This window comes from Coregonus lavaretus (assembly GCF_964263955.1).
Source record: "Coregonus lavaretus genome assembly, chromosome: 38".
NCBI classification, from domain to species: domain Eukaryota; kingdom Metazoa; phylum Chordata; class Actinopteri; order Salmoniformes; family Salmonidae; genus Coregonus; species Coregonus lavaretus.
The window spans coordinates 27,434,736-27,450,481 of NC_140025.1; the positions used below are offsets into that span (position 1 = coordinate 27,434,736).

Sequence of the window (15,746 nt, forward strand, 5' to 3'; positions counted from 1 at the left end):
TGTAGAAAATAGTAAAAATAAAGAAAAACCCTTGAATGAGTATGTGTGTCCAAACTTTTTACAGGTACTGTATAAGCAATATAACAATGGAGATGTACAAACTATGGCATAAGGGAACGATGAGCGGGAAAGAGGCAAGCCATAATATTGATTAAGACATGAGAGAGCTGAGACGGACGATATGCCTATTCGTTCCGCACTTTCGAAATGTACAGCGACAGAATTCAGAACATGGGCCGTCCTTACAGTATTCTCCCTGTACACCAAGTCAGAACCATAGGATAAATAACGGGGGCACATAAGCAGACAATGAAAGCTCTTGCAATATTCGATGATGACATTTCTCCAAAACAGGCTATAGGCTACATGTGCACCACCAAGTCAGAACAGTAGGCTAAGTTCTGATGGGGAGAGGGACCAAATTGTTAGGGTGAGACACATAGGCTACTAACAGCTTACTACACAACATATACTTACTTTCTTAGTTACAGTATACATACAGTATGCCCCTGGCATACTACATCACTTATACAGCAGCATTTTTATAAAAAAATTCCTGCAATTCTATATTGTTGTTTTTTGACAGGGAATCCATGTTTACTTGACAGAACACAACCTTTTTTCTTAGGTTTTTGCCAAAATAAATTCAATTAAAAGAGTAGACTAAACTAGTTTTTCTGACTAAATTACTAATCTACCACGTTCCCTCAAAGCCCCACCCACCATGATTGATTGACAGGCCAAACTGTTAAAGGTAAATCCAAATTGACACATTGGTTTCCTTTCCCTAAGTGTCCACAGCAGCAGAGCCAATAATACATAATTTGAAGAACAAACATCATTGTGGCAATTCGTATCTTGCAGTAAAACTGTAAATTGCTTTCATCTCAAGAGAAGACAGGTTTAAAGCTGCAATATGTAACCTTTTGGGCTACCCTACCAAATTCACATAGAAATTAGTTAGATCTGTCATTGTCATTGAAAGCAAGTCTAAGAAGCAGTAAATAGGTTCTATGTGCGCTATTTCTGTGCTTCCCGTTCTTAAGTTTCGTTTTTGCATCTTTTACTTTCAGTTTTGCACACCAGCTTCAAACAACTGTACATACACCATTTTAGTTATTGAAAATATATTTCACAGCAGTTTAGATGGTACAATGACTCTCTACACTGTGCATTGCTTGTTTTGTCACATAAACTGAAATTAGGCGAACTGTTAGAATGTCAGCAAGCAGGAAATGGTGAAGCAATTTCTGCATATTGCACCTTTAATGTTAATAAAGGTTATGTTGCTTATAAAATAATCTGGATCATATAGGTCTAGGCCTAGACGATATCCAAAACAACAGACTGAATTCATACTTTTTCAGTCATTTTAATTGTAAATTCATGTCTTTCTATTCAATACCACAACTTTTTAATTACCCCAGCCGGGAACTCTCTGTCTGGCTACTTTTTCTATTTGGCTGGCTAGTCCATGTACTTAGAAAACACTGGGCTTTGACTTTAGGGCTAAATGTAACTAGCTAGCTAATGTAGCACGTTGACACACTACGTCGACTAATGAACAGGAGTTGTTTTGGTACTTCGCTGGTTGATGTGGCATGTCTCTGTGCTCCACAGCAATGTTTTGGTCCCATTTTACTGGCTTTGTTTAAATTTTGGAGTTGTTGTTCTTGTGAACGGTTGGGAGGTTTGTCATCCGACACAAATTCTTCTCAGGTGGTTACTTGTTGGTGGCAGCCATCTTGAGTTTGGGTCAACATCAAAGTCAGTTGGAGATAGAGCCAGACAGGTATTATAAACACAATGTCTGTGGTCGAACCAAAAATATACAGCAAAAAAAACGACTAGGTCTGCTTTTGTTTATACCCCACCCCACCCCCACCCCTTTTTGTTCCACACCCTATTTCTCCATCCCGCCCTCTGTCCCTATCTCTGTCACTATTTATCTCAATGTGACCCACTATGACCTTGGAATAGAGGAGGGCAGGAGGTAAAGGGGGGAGAAAAGGCAGGAGGAGGGGAAGATGGATGAGGGGAGGACAGCAGCAGGTGGTTGTCATGGAAACAGCGCAGATTGTTACACTACTCACGTCAACAGGCGAGTGTAGATGGGGGGAGAGGGAGGGAGGGGGAGAAAGAGCGTCAGCACTTACGTAAGTACCCACAAACCCCCGTTTGGTAAATATCGACCACACGAGTCTACAGCGCTGAGGAGTGGGGAGCACGTGAGTGTGAAACAGAGGATGACAGGCGGGCTGGCAGACGGGCAGGGAGGGACTCACACGCATACACAACATCTTGCACACACAGGGGCACGAGCACACACACACACACACACACACACACACACTCTCCCTCTCACCCTTTCAATTTGTTTTCTTACTCACGCACACGCACACATACCCACGCGCGCGCACACACACACACACAGAGACTCCCACATAGATACACACTCCTTCACACACTAGCTTCCACACATACATGGGCACAAGCTGATTCCTCATACTAAAGGACCGCCAGACTCACATGGACAGACACACCTGACGAAACACACCTCCACAGAAACACACACTTGCTCTCTCTCTCTCATGCACAAAAACATAACACACACCATTACACACAACACAGAGAGGGAGAGAGAGAGAGGAAGAGAGAGGGAGAAATAGAGGAGAGGGAGAAAGAAAGAGAGAGCGAGCAAGAGAGAGGAAGACAGAGACAGAAAGTGCGAGAGAGAGAGAGAGAGAGAGAGAGATGTGAAAAGCGAGAGAAAGAGAGGGAGAGCAGTGAGAGTGGTTCTTGGTGTCTCCCTGGCTCGACGTTCTCATCTGCTCCCTGTCCTAATCGTGGCGCATGGAGAATGAGATTTCTTAGCCAGTTGTGTGTGTGAGCTTGGGGAACAGAGGAGAGAGGGAGAGGGAGAGGGTCCATATAGTCGGATGGGGGGAGTGAGGGAGAGGCGGAGGGCTATGGATGAAATATTTAGGGAAATGTAACAGCATTGATGACGGGGGAAGGGGGCAGGGGAGAGAAAGAGATTGATGAAGAGAGAGGGGAGCCAGGCAGGTGATTTTTGCTGACACCATATGCTGTTTTGGACGGGGATGTACCCGGTGGTATCAATGGAAAAGAGGAGATGAGAAGGAGGGGGGAAAAGAGTGAGGGATGAGAGAGAGGGAGAGAGATGAAGAGAGGTAGGGAGGAATGGAGGAAGAGAGAGAGGGGGAGAGGTTTGAGGAAGAAAGAGAGAGGGACAGAGAGAGGTTTAGCGAAAGAGAAAGAGAGAGAGAGAAGGATGGCGAGAGAGAGGTAATTAGCTCCGGAGCGCCAGAATGTCCCGGGGAGTCGGGATTTAGGCTCGTGCTTGAGTGCCTCGAGAGTATACAGTTCTCCGCTCTCTTGGTGTGTTTGTGCGTATGTGTGTGTATGTGTGTGTGTGTGCGTGCTTGCATGCGTGCGTGTGCATGTGTTTTCGTGTGTGTGTGTGTGTATTTGTGTATGTATGTGTGTGTGCACTGGGGGGATTCAAGGCTGAGTAAGTGAGGAAGCGTGCCTGGTCTCGGCATTAAAACGAAAAACAGCCGTTGTGTAACCAAGAAAATAAATGAAATATGTAAAACAGCAGCACGTCCTGGAGGCAGCTTATAATGGAAAATAGGAGCGAGAGCTAGATAATGTCCTAACCCTGCCTTCTCAATCATTAATGAAGGGGAAGTTAGCGTAGCATTATTGGACGCTAACGCTACGCTAGGCCTTTCTTCATTGAGAGGCTTTGATTTTCCATGCTAATTGTGTTAGCGAGGGTTAATTGACAGGTGTGGTGTGTTGTGTTAGCGCAGTGCTTGTTTGCGGGTCTGGCTGGTAGCAGTGCTAGCGACAGGCTAGGAGAGACAGACAGACAGGTGACGCGGGGAAGCATCCTGTCCTCCTGTTCTCCTCTATAAAGTAGGTGAGCAGATGTCTACCATTTCCTGGGGGAAGGAGATAAATTAAGTTTCCCCTCTCTCTCTCTCTCTCTCTCTCTCTCTCTCTCTCTCTCTCTCTCTCTCTCTCTCTCTGTCATCTCATTCTATCTATCACTTCTTCTCTTCATCCTACCCTCTCTTCCTAAGTATTTCCCTCTAATCTCTTGCTCTATCATCTCAACTGCCTCTCACTCCACCCCAATTGCCCTCTCCCTCTCCTACTTATTGCCTCACCTCTCTCTCTCTCTTATCTCTTCCCACCTGTCTCTTTCTTAGTCCCCCATTTCTTTCCCCTATGCTCCCACACCCACTATTTTCTATACTTTTCGTCTCTCTCCTCTCTCCCTCTTTCCGCAATCCTTTCTCTCCCTCTTTTTGAACCACCCTTCTCCCTTTCCATCTCTTATCCCTCTCTCCTTCTCTCTTTCGTCCCCTGCAGGCGAACAAACTTCGCACCAAAACACTGAAGAACACTCTGAACCCGGTATGGAGCGAGACACTGATGTACCACGGCATCACCGCTATCGACATGACCACCAAAACCCTCAGGTACTGAACTACAGAGAACTACAACTCCTACTTGTATATTATACTGGCATATATTATAAAACAACTTGCCTACAGTTCCCAGAGGGCCATCTGGCCAATTAATTATCCCACGGACAAAGAAAAAAACTGCCAAGCACTCCGGCCAACTGTTCCATTAGCAGTCGCCGCGGTAACCCACTCAGGTGTTGGCTCTCGTTTGGAGTCTCAGCCCCCTCATTCCTCGAGTGCTGTTGATACGGAACGCTGAAGTGATTGAGGTCGAGCTCAGCAACTTTGTGCGTGTGTGTTCAGTGCATTCGGAAAGTATTCAGACCCCTTGACTTTTTCCACATTTTGTTATGTTACAGCCTTATTCTAAAATGGAATAAAAAAATGTTTTCCCTCATCAGCCTACATACAAAACCATAATGACAAAGCAAAAACAGGATTTTTGAAATGTCTGCAAAGAAATAAAAATAAAAATGAAATCAGTACTTTGTTGAAGCACCTTTGGCAGCGATTACAGCATTGATTATTCTTGGGTATGACGCTACAAGCTTGGCACACCTGTATTTGGGTAGTTTCTCCCATTCTTCTATGCAGATCCTCTCAAGCTCTGTCAGGTTGGATGGGGAGCGTCGCTGCACACCTATTTTCAGGTCTCTCCAGAGATGTTTGATCGGGTTCAAGTCCGGGCTCTGGCTGGGCCACTGAAGGACATTCAGAGACTTGTCCCGAAGCCACTCTTGCGTTGTCTTGGCTGTGTGCTTAGGGTCGTTGTCCTGTTGGAAGGTGAACCTTTGCCCCAGTATGAGGTCCTTAGCACTCTGGATCAGGTTTTCATCGAGGGTCTCTCTGTACTTTGCTCCGTTCATCTTTTCCTCGATCCTGACTAGTCTCCCAGTCCCTGCCGCTGAAAAACATCCCCACAGCATGATGCTGCCACCACCATGCTTCGCCGTAGGGATGGTGCCAGGTTTCCCCCAGACGTGACGCTTAGCATTCAGGCCAAAGAGTTCAATCTTGGTTTCATCAGAACAGAGAATCTGGTTTCTCATGGTCTGAGAGTCTTTAGGTGCCTTTTGGCAAACTCCAAGCAGGCTGTCATGTGCCTTTTACTGAGGAGTGGCTGTAGAGATGGTTGTCCTTCTGGAAGGTTCTCTCATCTCCACAGAGGAACTCTGGAGCTCCGTCGGGTTCTGTTTTCGCTTTTCATTATGGAGTATTGTGTGTAGATTAATGAGGATTTTCTTTTTAAAATCCATTTTAGAATAAGGTAACGTAACAAAATGTGGAAAAAGGGAAGGGGTCTGAATACTTTCCGAATGCACTGTATGTGTTTGTATGTGTTTTTGTGTTTGGCACCGTCATGATAATGCAGCAAGGTAAAACCCATGCCTCAGGGATATACACACAGATATAGGCACACACACACACACACACACACACATACAGTGCCTTCAGAAAGTATTCACACCCCTTGACTTTTCCACATTTTGTTGTGTTACAAGGTGGGATTAAAATGGATTTAATTGTCCTTTTTTTGTCAACGATCTATACAAAATACTCTGTAATGAGGAAGAAAATTCTAACTTTTGTTTTTAAAAAACACACACAAAAACCACTAGTATATCTTGATTACATAAGTATTGAACCCCCTGAGTCAATACATATTAGAATCACCTTTGGCAGCGATTACAGCTGTGAGTCTTTCTGGGTAAGCCTCTAATAGCTTTGCACACATGAATTGTACCATATTTGCCCATTATTATTTTAAAAAATTATTCAAGCTCTGTAAAGATGGCGGTTGATCATTGCTAAACAGACATTTCCAAGTCTTGCAATAGATATTCAAGCCGATTTAAGTCAAAACTGTAACTCGGCCACTCAGGAACATTCAATGTCATCTTGGTAAGCAACTCCAGTGTATATTTGGCCTTTAGGTTATTGTCCTGCTGTCTCCAAGTGTCTGGTGGAAAGCAGACTGAACCAGGTTTTCCTCTAGGATTTTGCCTGTGCTTAGCTCTATTCCATTTATTTTTATCCTAAGAAACTCTGTAGTCCTTGCCAATGACCAGCATACCCATAACATGATGCAGCCACCACCATGCTTGAAAATATGAGTGGTACTCAGTGATGTTGTCACGATCGTCATATAAAAAGGACCAAGGCGCAGCGTTGCGAGCGAACATATTACTATTTATTTAAACGTTCACACGAACAAAACAATAAACAACGAAAACGTGACGTCTAATGGTACAACACGAAACCACACGAACAAAATCCCACAAACACAAGGTGAACACAGACAGTTTAAATATGGCTCCCAATCAGAGATAACGAGCCGACAGCTGACACTCATTACCTCCGATTGGGAGTCATTGACCAAATAAGGGAAACACAAAACCAATGACCACCCAACCAAAACAAAACACAACCAAAACGAACACACCCTGGCTCAAAATACAAAGTCCCGGAGCCAGAGCGTGACAGATGTGTTGTGTTGGATTTGCCCAAAAAATAACTCTTTGTATTCAGGACATAAAGTTAATTTCTTTGCCACATTTCTTGCAGTTTTACTTCAGTGCCTTATTGCAAACAGGAAGCATGTTTTTGAATATTTTTATTCCGTACAGGCTTCCTTCTTTTAACTATGTAATTTACATTAGTATTGTGGAGTAACTACAATGTTGTTGATCAATCCTCCGTTTTCTCCTATCGCAGCCATTAAACTCTGTAACTGTTTTAATGTCACCATTGGTCTCATGTTGAAATCCCTGAGCGGTTTCCTTCCTCTCCGGCAACTGAGTTAGGAAGGTCACCTGTATCTTTGTAGTGACTAGGTGTATTGATACACCATCCAATGTGTAATTAATAACTTCACCATTGCCAAAAGAATATTCACCGTTTGCTTTTAAAATTTTTACCCATCTACCAATAGGTGCCCTTCTTTGAGAGGCATTGGAAAACCTCCCTGGTCTTTGTGGTTGAATCTGTGTTCGACAATCACTGCTTGACTGAGGGACCTTACAGATAATTGTATGTGTGGAGTACAGAGAGCAGGTCATCATTCAAAAATAATGTTAAACACTATTATTGCACACAGAGTGAGTCCATGCAACTTATTATGTGATTTGTTAAGCACATTTTTACTCCTGAACTTATTTAGGCTTGCCATAACAAAGTGGTTGAATACTTATTGACTCAAGACATTTCAGCTTATATATATATATATATAAAAAAAAAAATCCCCTTTTTCGTGATATCCAATTGGTAGTTACAGTCTTGTCCTATCGCTGCAACTCCCACACGGACTCAGGAGAGGCGAAGGTCGACAGCCATGAGTCCTCCGAAACACGACCCTGTCAAGCCACAGTGCTTCTTGACACACTGCTCGCTTAGCCCGGAAGCCAGCCGCACCAATGTGTCGGAGGAAACACCATACAACTGGCAACCGTGTCAGCGTGCATGCGCCTAGCCCCCAACAGGAGTCGCTAGAGCGGGATGGGACCAGGACATCCCGGCCGGCCAAACCCTCCCCTAACCCAGACGACGCTGGGCCAATTGTGCGCCGCCTCATGGGTCTCCCAGTTGCGGCCGGCTGCGACACAGCCTGAGATCGAACCAGTGTCTGTAGTGACGCCTCTAGCACTGTGATGCAGTGTCTTAGACCGCTGCGCCACTGTTTAATTTGTAAACATTTCATAAAACATAATTCCACTTTGACATTATGGGATATTGTGTATAGGCCAGTGACACACAATCTCTATTTAATCAATTTTGTTGTATTAATCCATTGTAACACAACTAAATGTAGAAAAAGTAAAGGTGTGTGAATACTTTCTGAAGGCACTGTACACACACTTCTCACCCTCTCTCTAATGCATCCGGTCTGGAGTGTGCACTGGACAGATGCCCTCTGGCATGCAGTCAAGGGCAGACACTGGACAGATACCCTCTGGCATGCAGTAAAGGGCAGACACTGGGCAGAGAAGCCATGTAGCCCCCCACTCCCCACAGATACAAACACACACAAAACCCCCCTCCAAACACACACACACACACACACACACACACACACACACACACACTCCATCTCTTTGTAGATAAGGATTCAGGAAAGACCCTGAATGCCCAGGGAACCCACCTGACCTCCAGCCAAGGAGACAGCCCCTAGACACAGGCCAACACAGAAGCTAGGGAGAGCCAGGAAAGGAAGGAGAGAACGGAAGGGGTGCCAAGAAAGAGGGGATAAAAGTTGGGAGAGGGAGTGAGGGGTGCCAAGAAAAGGGGGGGTAGAGGAAGGGAGACAGCCAGGGAAAGGGGGGGATGCCAAGAAAGAGGGAAGAGAGAGAGGGATGCCAAGAAAGAGATGGATAGATGAGGACAGACAGGGGAAAGGAAAGGGAGAAGAGGATAGAAGAGAGAATTGGGGTTCCAAGAAAGAGTGGATAGAGGTGGAGAAAGAGAGGGAACAGGTGAAGAGAATGCTTGGGAGAGGGGGAACATTTTCAGACGAGAAGGAGAGAGAGTGAGATAGAAAGAGATAGAGAGTGGGGGAGTGGATGCAGGGTGAACCAAGAAAGAGAGAAAAAGTTGAGGGGAGAGAGAGAGAGATGGAAAGAGAAAGGGGAAGAGGGAAAGGAAGAGAGATGGGGTGAAGAGAGCCTATGGAGATAAAGACTGGGGTTAGATAGAGAAAGACAAGTGATGGAGTGAGAGAGAAAGAAAGAGGGAGAGCAGACCGAAGGAGTTAGGAGAGGGCGTGAGTCACAGTCTGTGGGCACCCTGATGTGCTGCTTCCCCCCTGGCTTGGCCCGTCCGTGAGACCAGCACCATTAGTCCCAGCAGGGTAGATCAGGAGGGGGGGCTACTCAAAACTCTTCCCCCAGCATGGTGCACTGCCAAGCGTAGAGGCACAGCCAAGACACAGCCTCTCCCCATGGTGGCAGCCGGGGGAACCAGAGCTAATGGCTGAACAGCAGGCTGTACACTTGGGGACAATGACTGGGAAATGGGAATTAGCATAGCATAGGCAGTGGATGTGAATAGGGAATTGTAGCGTAGCATAGGCAGTGGATGTGAATAGGGAATTGTAGTGTAGCATAGAGTGGATGGGGATAGGGAATTGTAGTGTAGCATAGGGAGCAGAGGGAATGATCATGCTAATGTGCATTTAGCATTCAGCAAGGACTTGTATTGTGTTTTATAACTTCAGGCGCAAGGCATTAGCTGTAACTTCAATTCTTCCAAACTTGCTGCCCATGTACTTGTTCGTAGACTGCAGTGGTGGATCTTGGCAATTTTAACTGCTACTGAGGTACAAAAATATTGAAAAACAGTGCTGTAAATGTCCTCCTCTTATATCATATTTCTTGGCTGCAATCAATAAATGTATGACAAAGGGGAGACATTAACGATAAAAAAGTTTAGCATTCTCCTAACTAATGGTTAAGGTTAGGATTGGGTGAGGTGAAGTTTATCCTAGATCTATACCCAGGGGAAGCTTGACCCTGGAGCATCCTACTGTCAGTCAATGGAGAGCTCTATAGCGGTGTAGGAAAGGTATGTTGGCTCGGTGTGACAAAACCATGGCTACCGTCAACACCTTGTCATAGCCCAGGCAAGACCGACAGAGTGCCAGTCTGATGGCAGAAATCAATTTTTCCATCTCTCAACAGTAGAACCTCAAAGATAAAAACCTCAGAGTTATGGACCGACCAGTCAACTGAACAGGATAAATCAAACCAGTCCAGGACACATATTAAATGATGAATAAAAAGGAACTTCTGTCTGCTGCAGACAAACGTAAAAGTTGCTTACATGTGCTAAAACACATAAGCTATTTATAATATCTGGCTAAATGATTAGAAAACACTAACTACGCAATAAATATTTTCAATATCGGTTTGATGCACAGTGACTTTCAAAGTTAGACATTTCAGTTTAAACCGCCATCCGACATGTTCCTATCACTGAGGTCCTACTGTATCTCTCTACACTGAGTATACAAAACATTGCTCTTTCCATGTCATATACTGACCAGGTGAATCCAGGTGAAAGCTATGATCCCGTATTGATGTCACTTGTTAAATCCACTTCAATCAGTGTAGATGAAGGGGAGGAGACATGGACATTTAAGCCTTGAGCCAATTGAGACATGAATTATGTATATGTCCCATTCAGAGGATGAATGGGCAAGACAAAATATTTAAGTGCTGTTGAACGGGGTATGGTAGCAGGTGCCAGGTGCACCGGTTTGTGTAAAGAACTGCAACACTGCTGGGTTTTTCACGCTCAACAGTTTCCCGTGTGTATCAAGAATGTCCCACCACCCAAAGGACATCCAACTAACTTGACACAACTGTGGGAAGCATTGGAGTCAACATGGGCCAGCATCCCTGTGGAGCGCTTTCGACACCTTGTAGAGTCCATGCCCCGATGAATTGAGGCTGTTCTGAGGGCAAAAGGGGGTGGGGGGGTCCAACTCAATATTAGGAAGCTTACTAATGTTACTAATGATTGGTATACTCAGTGTATATCTCTATCTGTCTATCTCTCTATCACTTCTTCACGACTGCTGAGGTGCAATGCAGACATCTCACCATCATGTAAAATAGAATGACACATAACATGGTTACTGATCCGTTATATAAGAATTGGAAAAAAGGCATGTTACTGCAACCCTGTAGTATGTCAGCATCCCAAATGGCACCCTATTCCCTATATAGTGCACTACATTTGACCAGAGCCCTATGCATTATATTGGTAGTAGGGTGCCATTTGGGACGTAGTGCATGCCTCACACTGATTAAGATGCAGAGAACACGGTTGGGGTGAAATTGTGAGAGTATCATGAAGAGCCTTCTGGTCCTGACACACACACACACACGGCAGGTATGACTAACAGGCTGGAACCAACAGGAACCACTGTCACAGGGAGAGAGAGAGAGAGAGAGAGAGAGAGAGAGAGAGAGAGAGAGAGAGAGAGAGAGAGAGAGAGAGAGAGAGAGAGAGAGAGAGAGAGAGAGAGAGAGAGAGAGAGAGAGAGAGAGAGAGAGAGAGAGAGAGAGAGAGAGAGAGAGAGAGAGAGAGAGAGAGAGAGAGAGAGAGAGAGAGAGAGAGAGAGAGAGAGAGAGAGAGAGAGAGAGAGAGAGAGAGAGAGAGAGAGCAATTACCTAGGCTACAGCCCAGAGGGATATGCAGGAAGGTGAGAGAACATCTGAGAGCAGGAGGGTAGAGTAGTAGTAGTTGAAAGAGTAAACACGATCAGCCGTGTAAAATGACTAGAATACCGCAGTTGTCATAGTGACATGAGACAAACTCAAGGCCATTCTCAGTTCTTAAAACGTCTCAAGTGCACTATAGAGGCACATGTACTCTCAATTTTGTTTTTTGCAGACCATATTTCTTCAACACAAGATTTGCAAAATGTAGGCTTATTCTACTCCTCTCTTCACACTTCACACTGAGGTTCCGAGCAGAGCTCGCTGTCTGTCTGCAGTCATAGAGGACAGACAGGCAGGCAGACAGACAGACAGACAATGCGGACAGACAGACGTACAGACAGGCAGGCAGGCAGGCTGGCAGACCAACATGTACAGCACAGCATGCACAGACAGACATGTACAGCACAGAGTATAGCTACAGGTTACTGCCAAAATGAAGGAAACACCAACATAAAATGTCTTAATAGGGCATTGGGCCACCACGAGCCAGAACAGCTTCAACACACCTTGCCATAGATTCTACAAGTGTCTGGAACTCAATTGGAGGGATGGAACACCATTTTTTTTTCATGGTGGAGGAAAATGTTGTCTCAGGTGACGCTCCAGAATCTCCCATAAGTTTTGAGTTGAGATCTGGTCACATGATCATGGCATATAGTTTATATCGTTTTCATGCTCATTAAACCATTCAATGACCACTCCTGCTATGTGGATGGGGCATTGTCATCCTATGGGGGCATAGCCATGGTAGCCAAAATAATGGCCTGTCCAGCATGTTTATACATGAGCCTAAGCATGCTGGGATGTTAATTGCTTAATTAACTCAGGAACCACACGTGTGGAAGCACCTGCTTTTAATATATTTTGTATAACTCATTTACTCAAGTGTTTCCATTATTTTGGGAGTTATGTGTAGATCAGTGAGGCTTATTCTTCTTTGAGTGCCCAGAGTTTGCAGCTAGATCAAATGAGCATACTCCCCACTGCTAGCTCTTGAGAGGATATGTCTGTTTCTCACTTTCTGTGTGTGTGTGTGTGTGTGTGTGTGTGTGTGTGTGTGTGTGTGTGTGTGTGTGTGTGTGTGTGTGTGTGTGTGTGTGTGTGTGTGTGTGTGTGTGTGTGTGTGGCATGCCTGTCTGTGTGTAGGCTTTGTGTGTGCGACATGGACAGACTCGGTCGTAACGAGTTTATCGGAGAGGTCCGGGTTGCCTTGAAGAAACTGAGCGAAGGCGAGAGCAAGAGATTCAAAATGGGTCTGGAGAGAATCACACAGGTATATGTGTGTGTGTGTGTGCATGCGTGTGAGTATATGCGTGTGTGTGTGAGAGAGAGAAACAAGGAGAGAGAGTGTGTGCGTCTGTGGGTGTGCGTGTGAATGTGTCAGTTCATCAAAGGGCTCTATTGATTTACAAACTGTGTATTGAATTCAACCTCCCTTCTCCCACTCAGAACAAAGACATCAACAAAGAAACCGTGGAGCAAGGAACACCTGTGGCTGAGGAAGAGGTAAGAAGATTACCATAAATAGTAGAGATTGTCATATACTGTAGATAAAGTAGTAGCAGGAGTAGTAACATTAGTTGTGGTACTACTAGTACCATAGTAGTAGTTGTAGTAGTAACAGCGGTGGCACTATGATAGTAGTAGTACTAATCTCGGTGTTATTGTCAGGGGTGCTAAAGGTGGGTGTGGTGCAGGAATCAAGCGCAGGACGCAGAAGCTAAGTCCAAAAGACTTTAGTGAATTATTCACGTAGTACACGAGCACAATAAGCCCGGAGGGCACACTAACATGTGCGAAAACCTCTCCAAACAACGGAGGGAAGTACGTAGCTCAGAACACCAAAACAGAAGAGCAATCACACACAACACCATACACACACAACGAGAACTAAATAGGACACTAATGAGGACTAACTAGACACAGGTGTACAACATCAAGACAAAACCAAACGAACATGAAACATAGATCGGTGGCAGCTAGTACTCCGGGGACGACGACCGCCGAAACCTGCCCAAACAAGGAGGAGGAGCAGCCTCGGCCGAAACCGTGACAGTACCCCCCCCCCCCCCCTCGACCCCGGCCTCGGGGACGACCAGGAGGGCGCGGAGCAGGGCGCGCGGGATGGTGCCGGTGGAACTCCGACAGGAGAGATGGGTCTAGGATGTCCCTCCGCGGCACCCAGCACCGCTCCTCCGGGCCGTACCCCTCCCACTCCACGAGATACTGGAGACCCCCCATCCGGCATCTTGAGTCCAAGATGGACCGAACGGTGTACGCCGGAGCCCCCTCGATGTCCAGTGGGGGCGGAGGAGTCTCTCCTATCTCACCTTCCTGGAGTGGACCAGCTACCACCGGCCTGAGAAGAGACACATGGAACGAGGGGTTAATATTCTTATATTCAACAGGCAGATGTAGTCTATAACACACCTCGTTCAATCTTCTCAGGACTTTAAAAGGCCCCACAAACCGCCGACCCAGCTTCCGGCAGGGCAGGCGGAGGGGTAGGTTTCTGGTAGAGAGCCAGACTCGATCTCCGGGTGCGTACACCGGCCCCTCACTGCAGTGGAGATCGGCGCTCGCCTTGTGACGACGGATGGCCCGCTGCAGGTGGACGTGTGCAGCGTTCCACGTCTCCTCCGAGCGCCTCATCCAATCATCCACCGCAGGGGCCTCGATCTGGCTCTGCTGCCAAGGTGCCAGAACCGGCTGGTAACCTAACACACATTGGAAGGGGGTTAGGTTGGTAGAGGAGTGGCGGAGAGAGTTCTGGGCCATCTCGGCCCAGGGAATGTACCGAGCCCACTCCTCAGGCTGGTCCTGGCAATACGACCTCAGAAACCTACCCACATCCTGGTTGACTCGTTCTACCTGGCCGTTACTCTCCGGGTGGTACCCTGAGGTAAGGCTCACCGAGACCCCCAAACGCTCCATGAACGCTCTCCATACTCGGGAGGTAAACTGGGGGCCTTGATCAGACACTATATCCTCGGGTACCCCGTAATGCCGGAAGACGTGGGTAAATAGTGCCTCTGCGGTTTGTAGGGCAGTAGGAAGACCCGACATAGGGAGAAGACGACAGGCCTTAGAGAACCGGTCCACAACGACCAGGATGGTGGTATTCCCCTGAGAGAGGGGAAGGTCTGTCACAAAATCCACCGAGAGGTGGGACCATGGTCGTTGTGGAACGGGCAGGGGTTGTAACTTACCCCTGGGCAGGTGTCTGGGCGCCTTACACTGGGCGCACACCGAGCAGGAGGAGACATAAACCCTCACATCCCTGGCTAACGTGGGCCACGAGTATTTAGTGCTAAGACAATGCACTGTCCGGCCAATACCCGGATGTCCAGAGGAGGGTGACGTGTGAGCCCAGTAAATGAGTCGATCCCGAATCTCGAGCGGAACGTACTTCCGACCCTCAGGACACTGTGGAGGGCTGGGGTCGGTACGCAACGCTCGCTCGATTTCAGCATCGACCTCCCACACCACCGGTGCCACAAGACAAGACTCCAGTAGTATGGGAGTAGGCTCAACGGACCTCTCCTCCATGTCATACCGCCGGGACAGCGCATCTGCCTTACCATTCTGGGACCCAGGGATGTACGTGATTTTAAATACGAACCTGGCGAGAAACATACTCCATCGAGCCTGGCGAGGGTTCAGTCTCCTCGCTGCCCGGATGTACTCCAGGTTCCGATGGTCAGTCAAAATGAGGAAAGGGTGTTGAGCCCCCTCAAGCCAATGCCTTCACACCTTAAGGGCCTGAACTACAGCTAACAGCTCCCTGTCCCCGACGTCATAATTTCGCTCCGCCGGGCTGAGCTTTTTAGAGTAAAAAGCACAGGGGCGGAGTTTAGGTGGCGTGCCGGACCGTTGAGAGAGTACGGCCCCTATACCGGCCTCAGACGCGTCCACCTCGACCTGAAAGGGTAATGCGGGGTCCGGATGCGCCAGCACCGGAGCCGACGTAAACAGGTCCTTCAGTCTCCTAAAGGCCCTGTCCGCATCAGCTGACCACTGCAGG

At 46.8% G+C, this 15,746-nt stretch overlaps 1 protein-coding gene across 1 annotated transcript in view; it reads left to right on the forward strand.

Annotated features, from left to right (window-relative positions):
- Positions 1–15,746, forward strand: part of LOC311112209 (double C2-like domain-containing protein beta) — a gene marked incomplete at both ends in the record, with an annotated part of 68,079 nt that overhangs the window by 30,036 nt on the left and 22,297 nt on the right. The window contains 3 exons of the mRNA XM_084155231.1: positions 4,405–4,514; positions 12,869–12,995; positions 13,172–13,228. Of these exons, the coding sequence (XP_084011357.1) occupies positions 4,405–4,514; positions 12,869–12,995; positions 13,172–13,228 (294 nt within the window). The remainder of the gene's footprint in view (positions 1–4,404; positions 4,515–12,868; positions 12,996–13,171; positions 13,229–15,746) is intronic.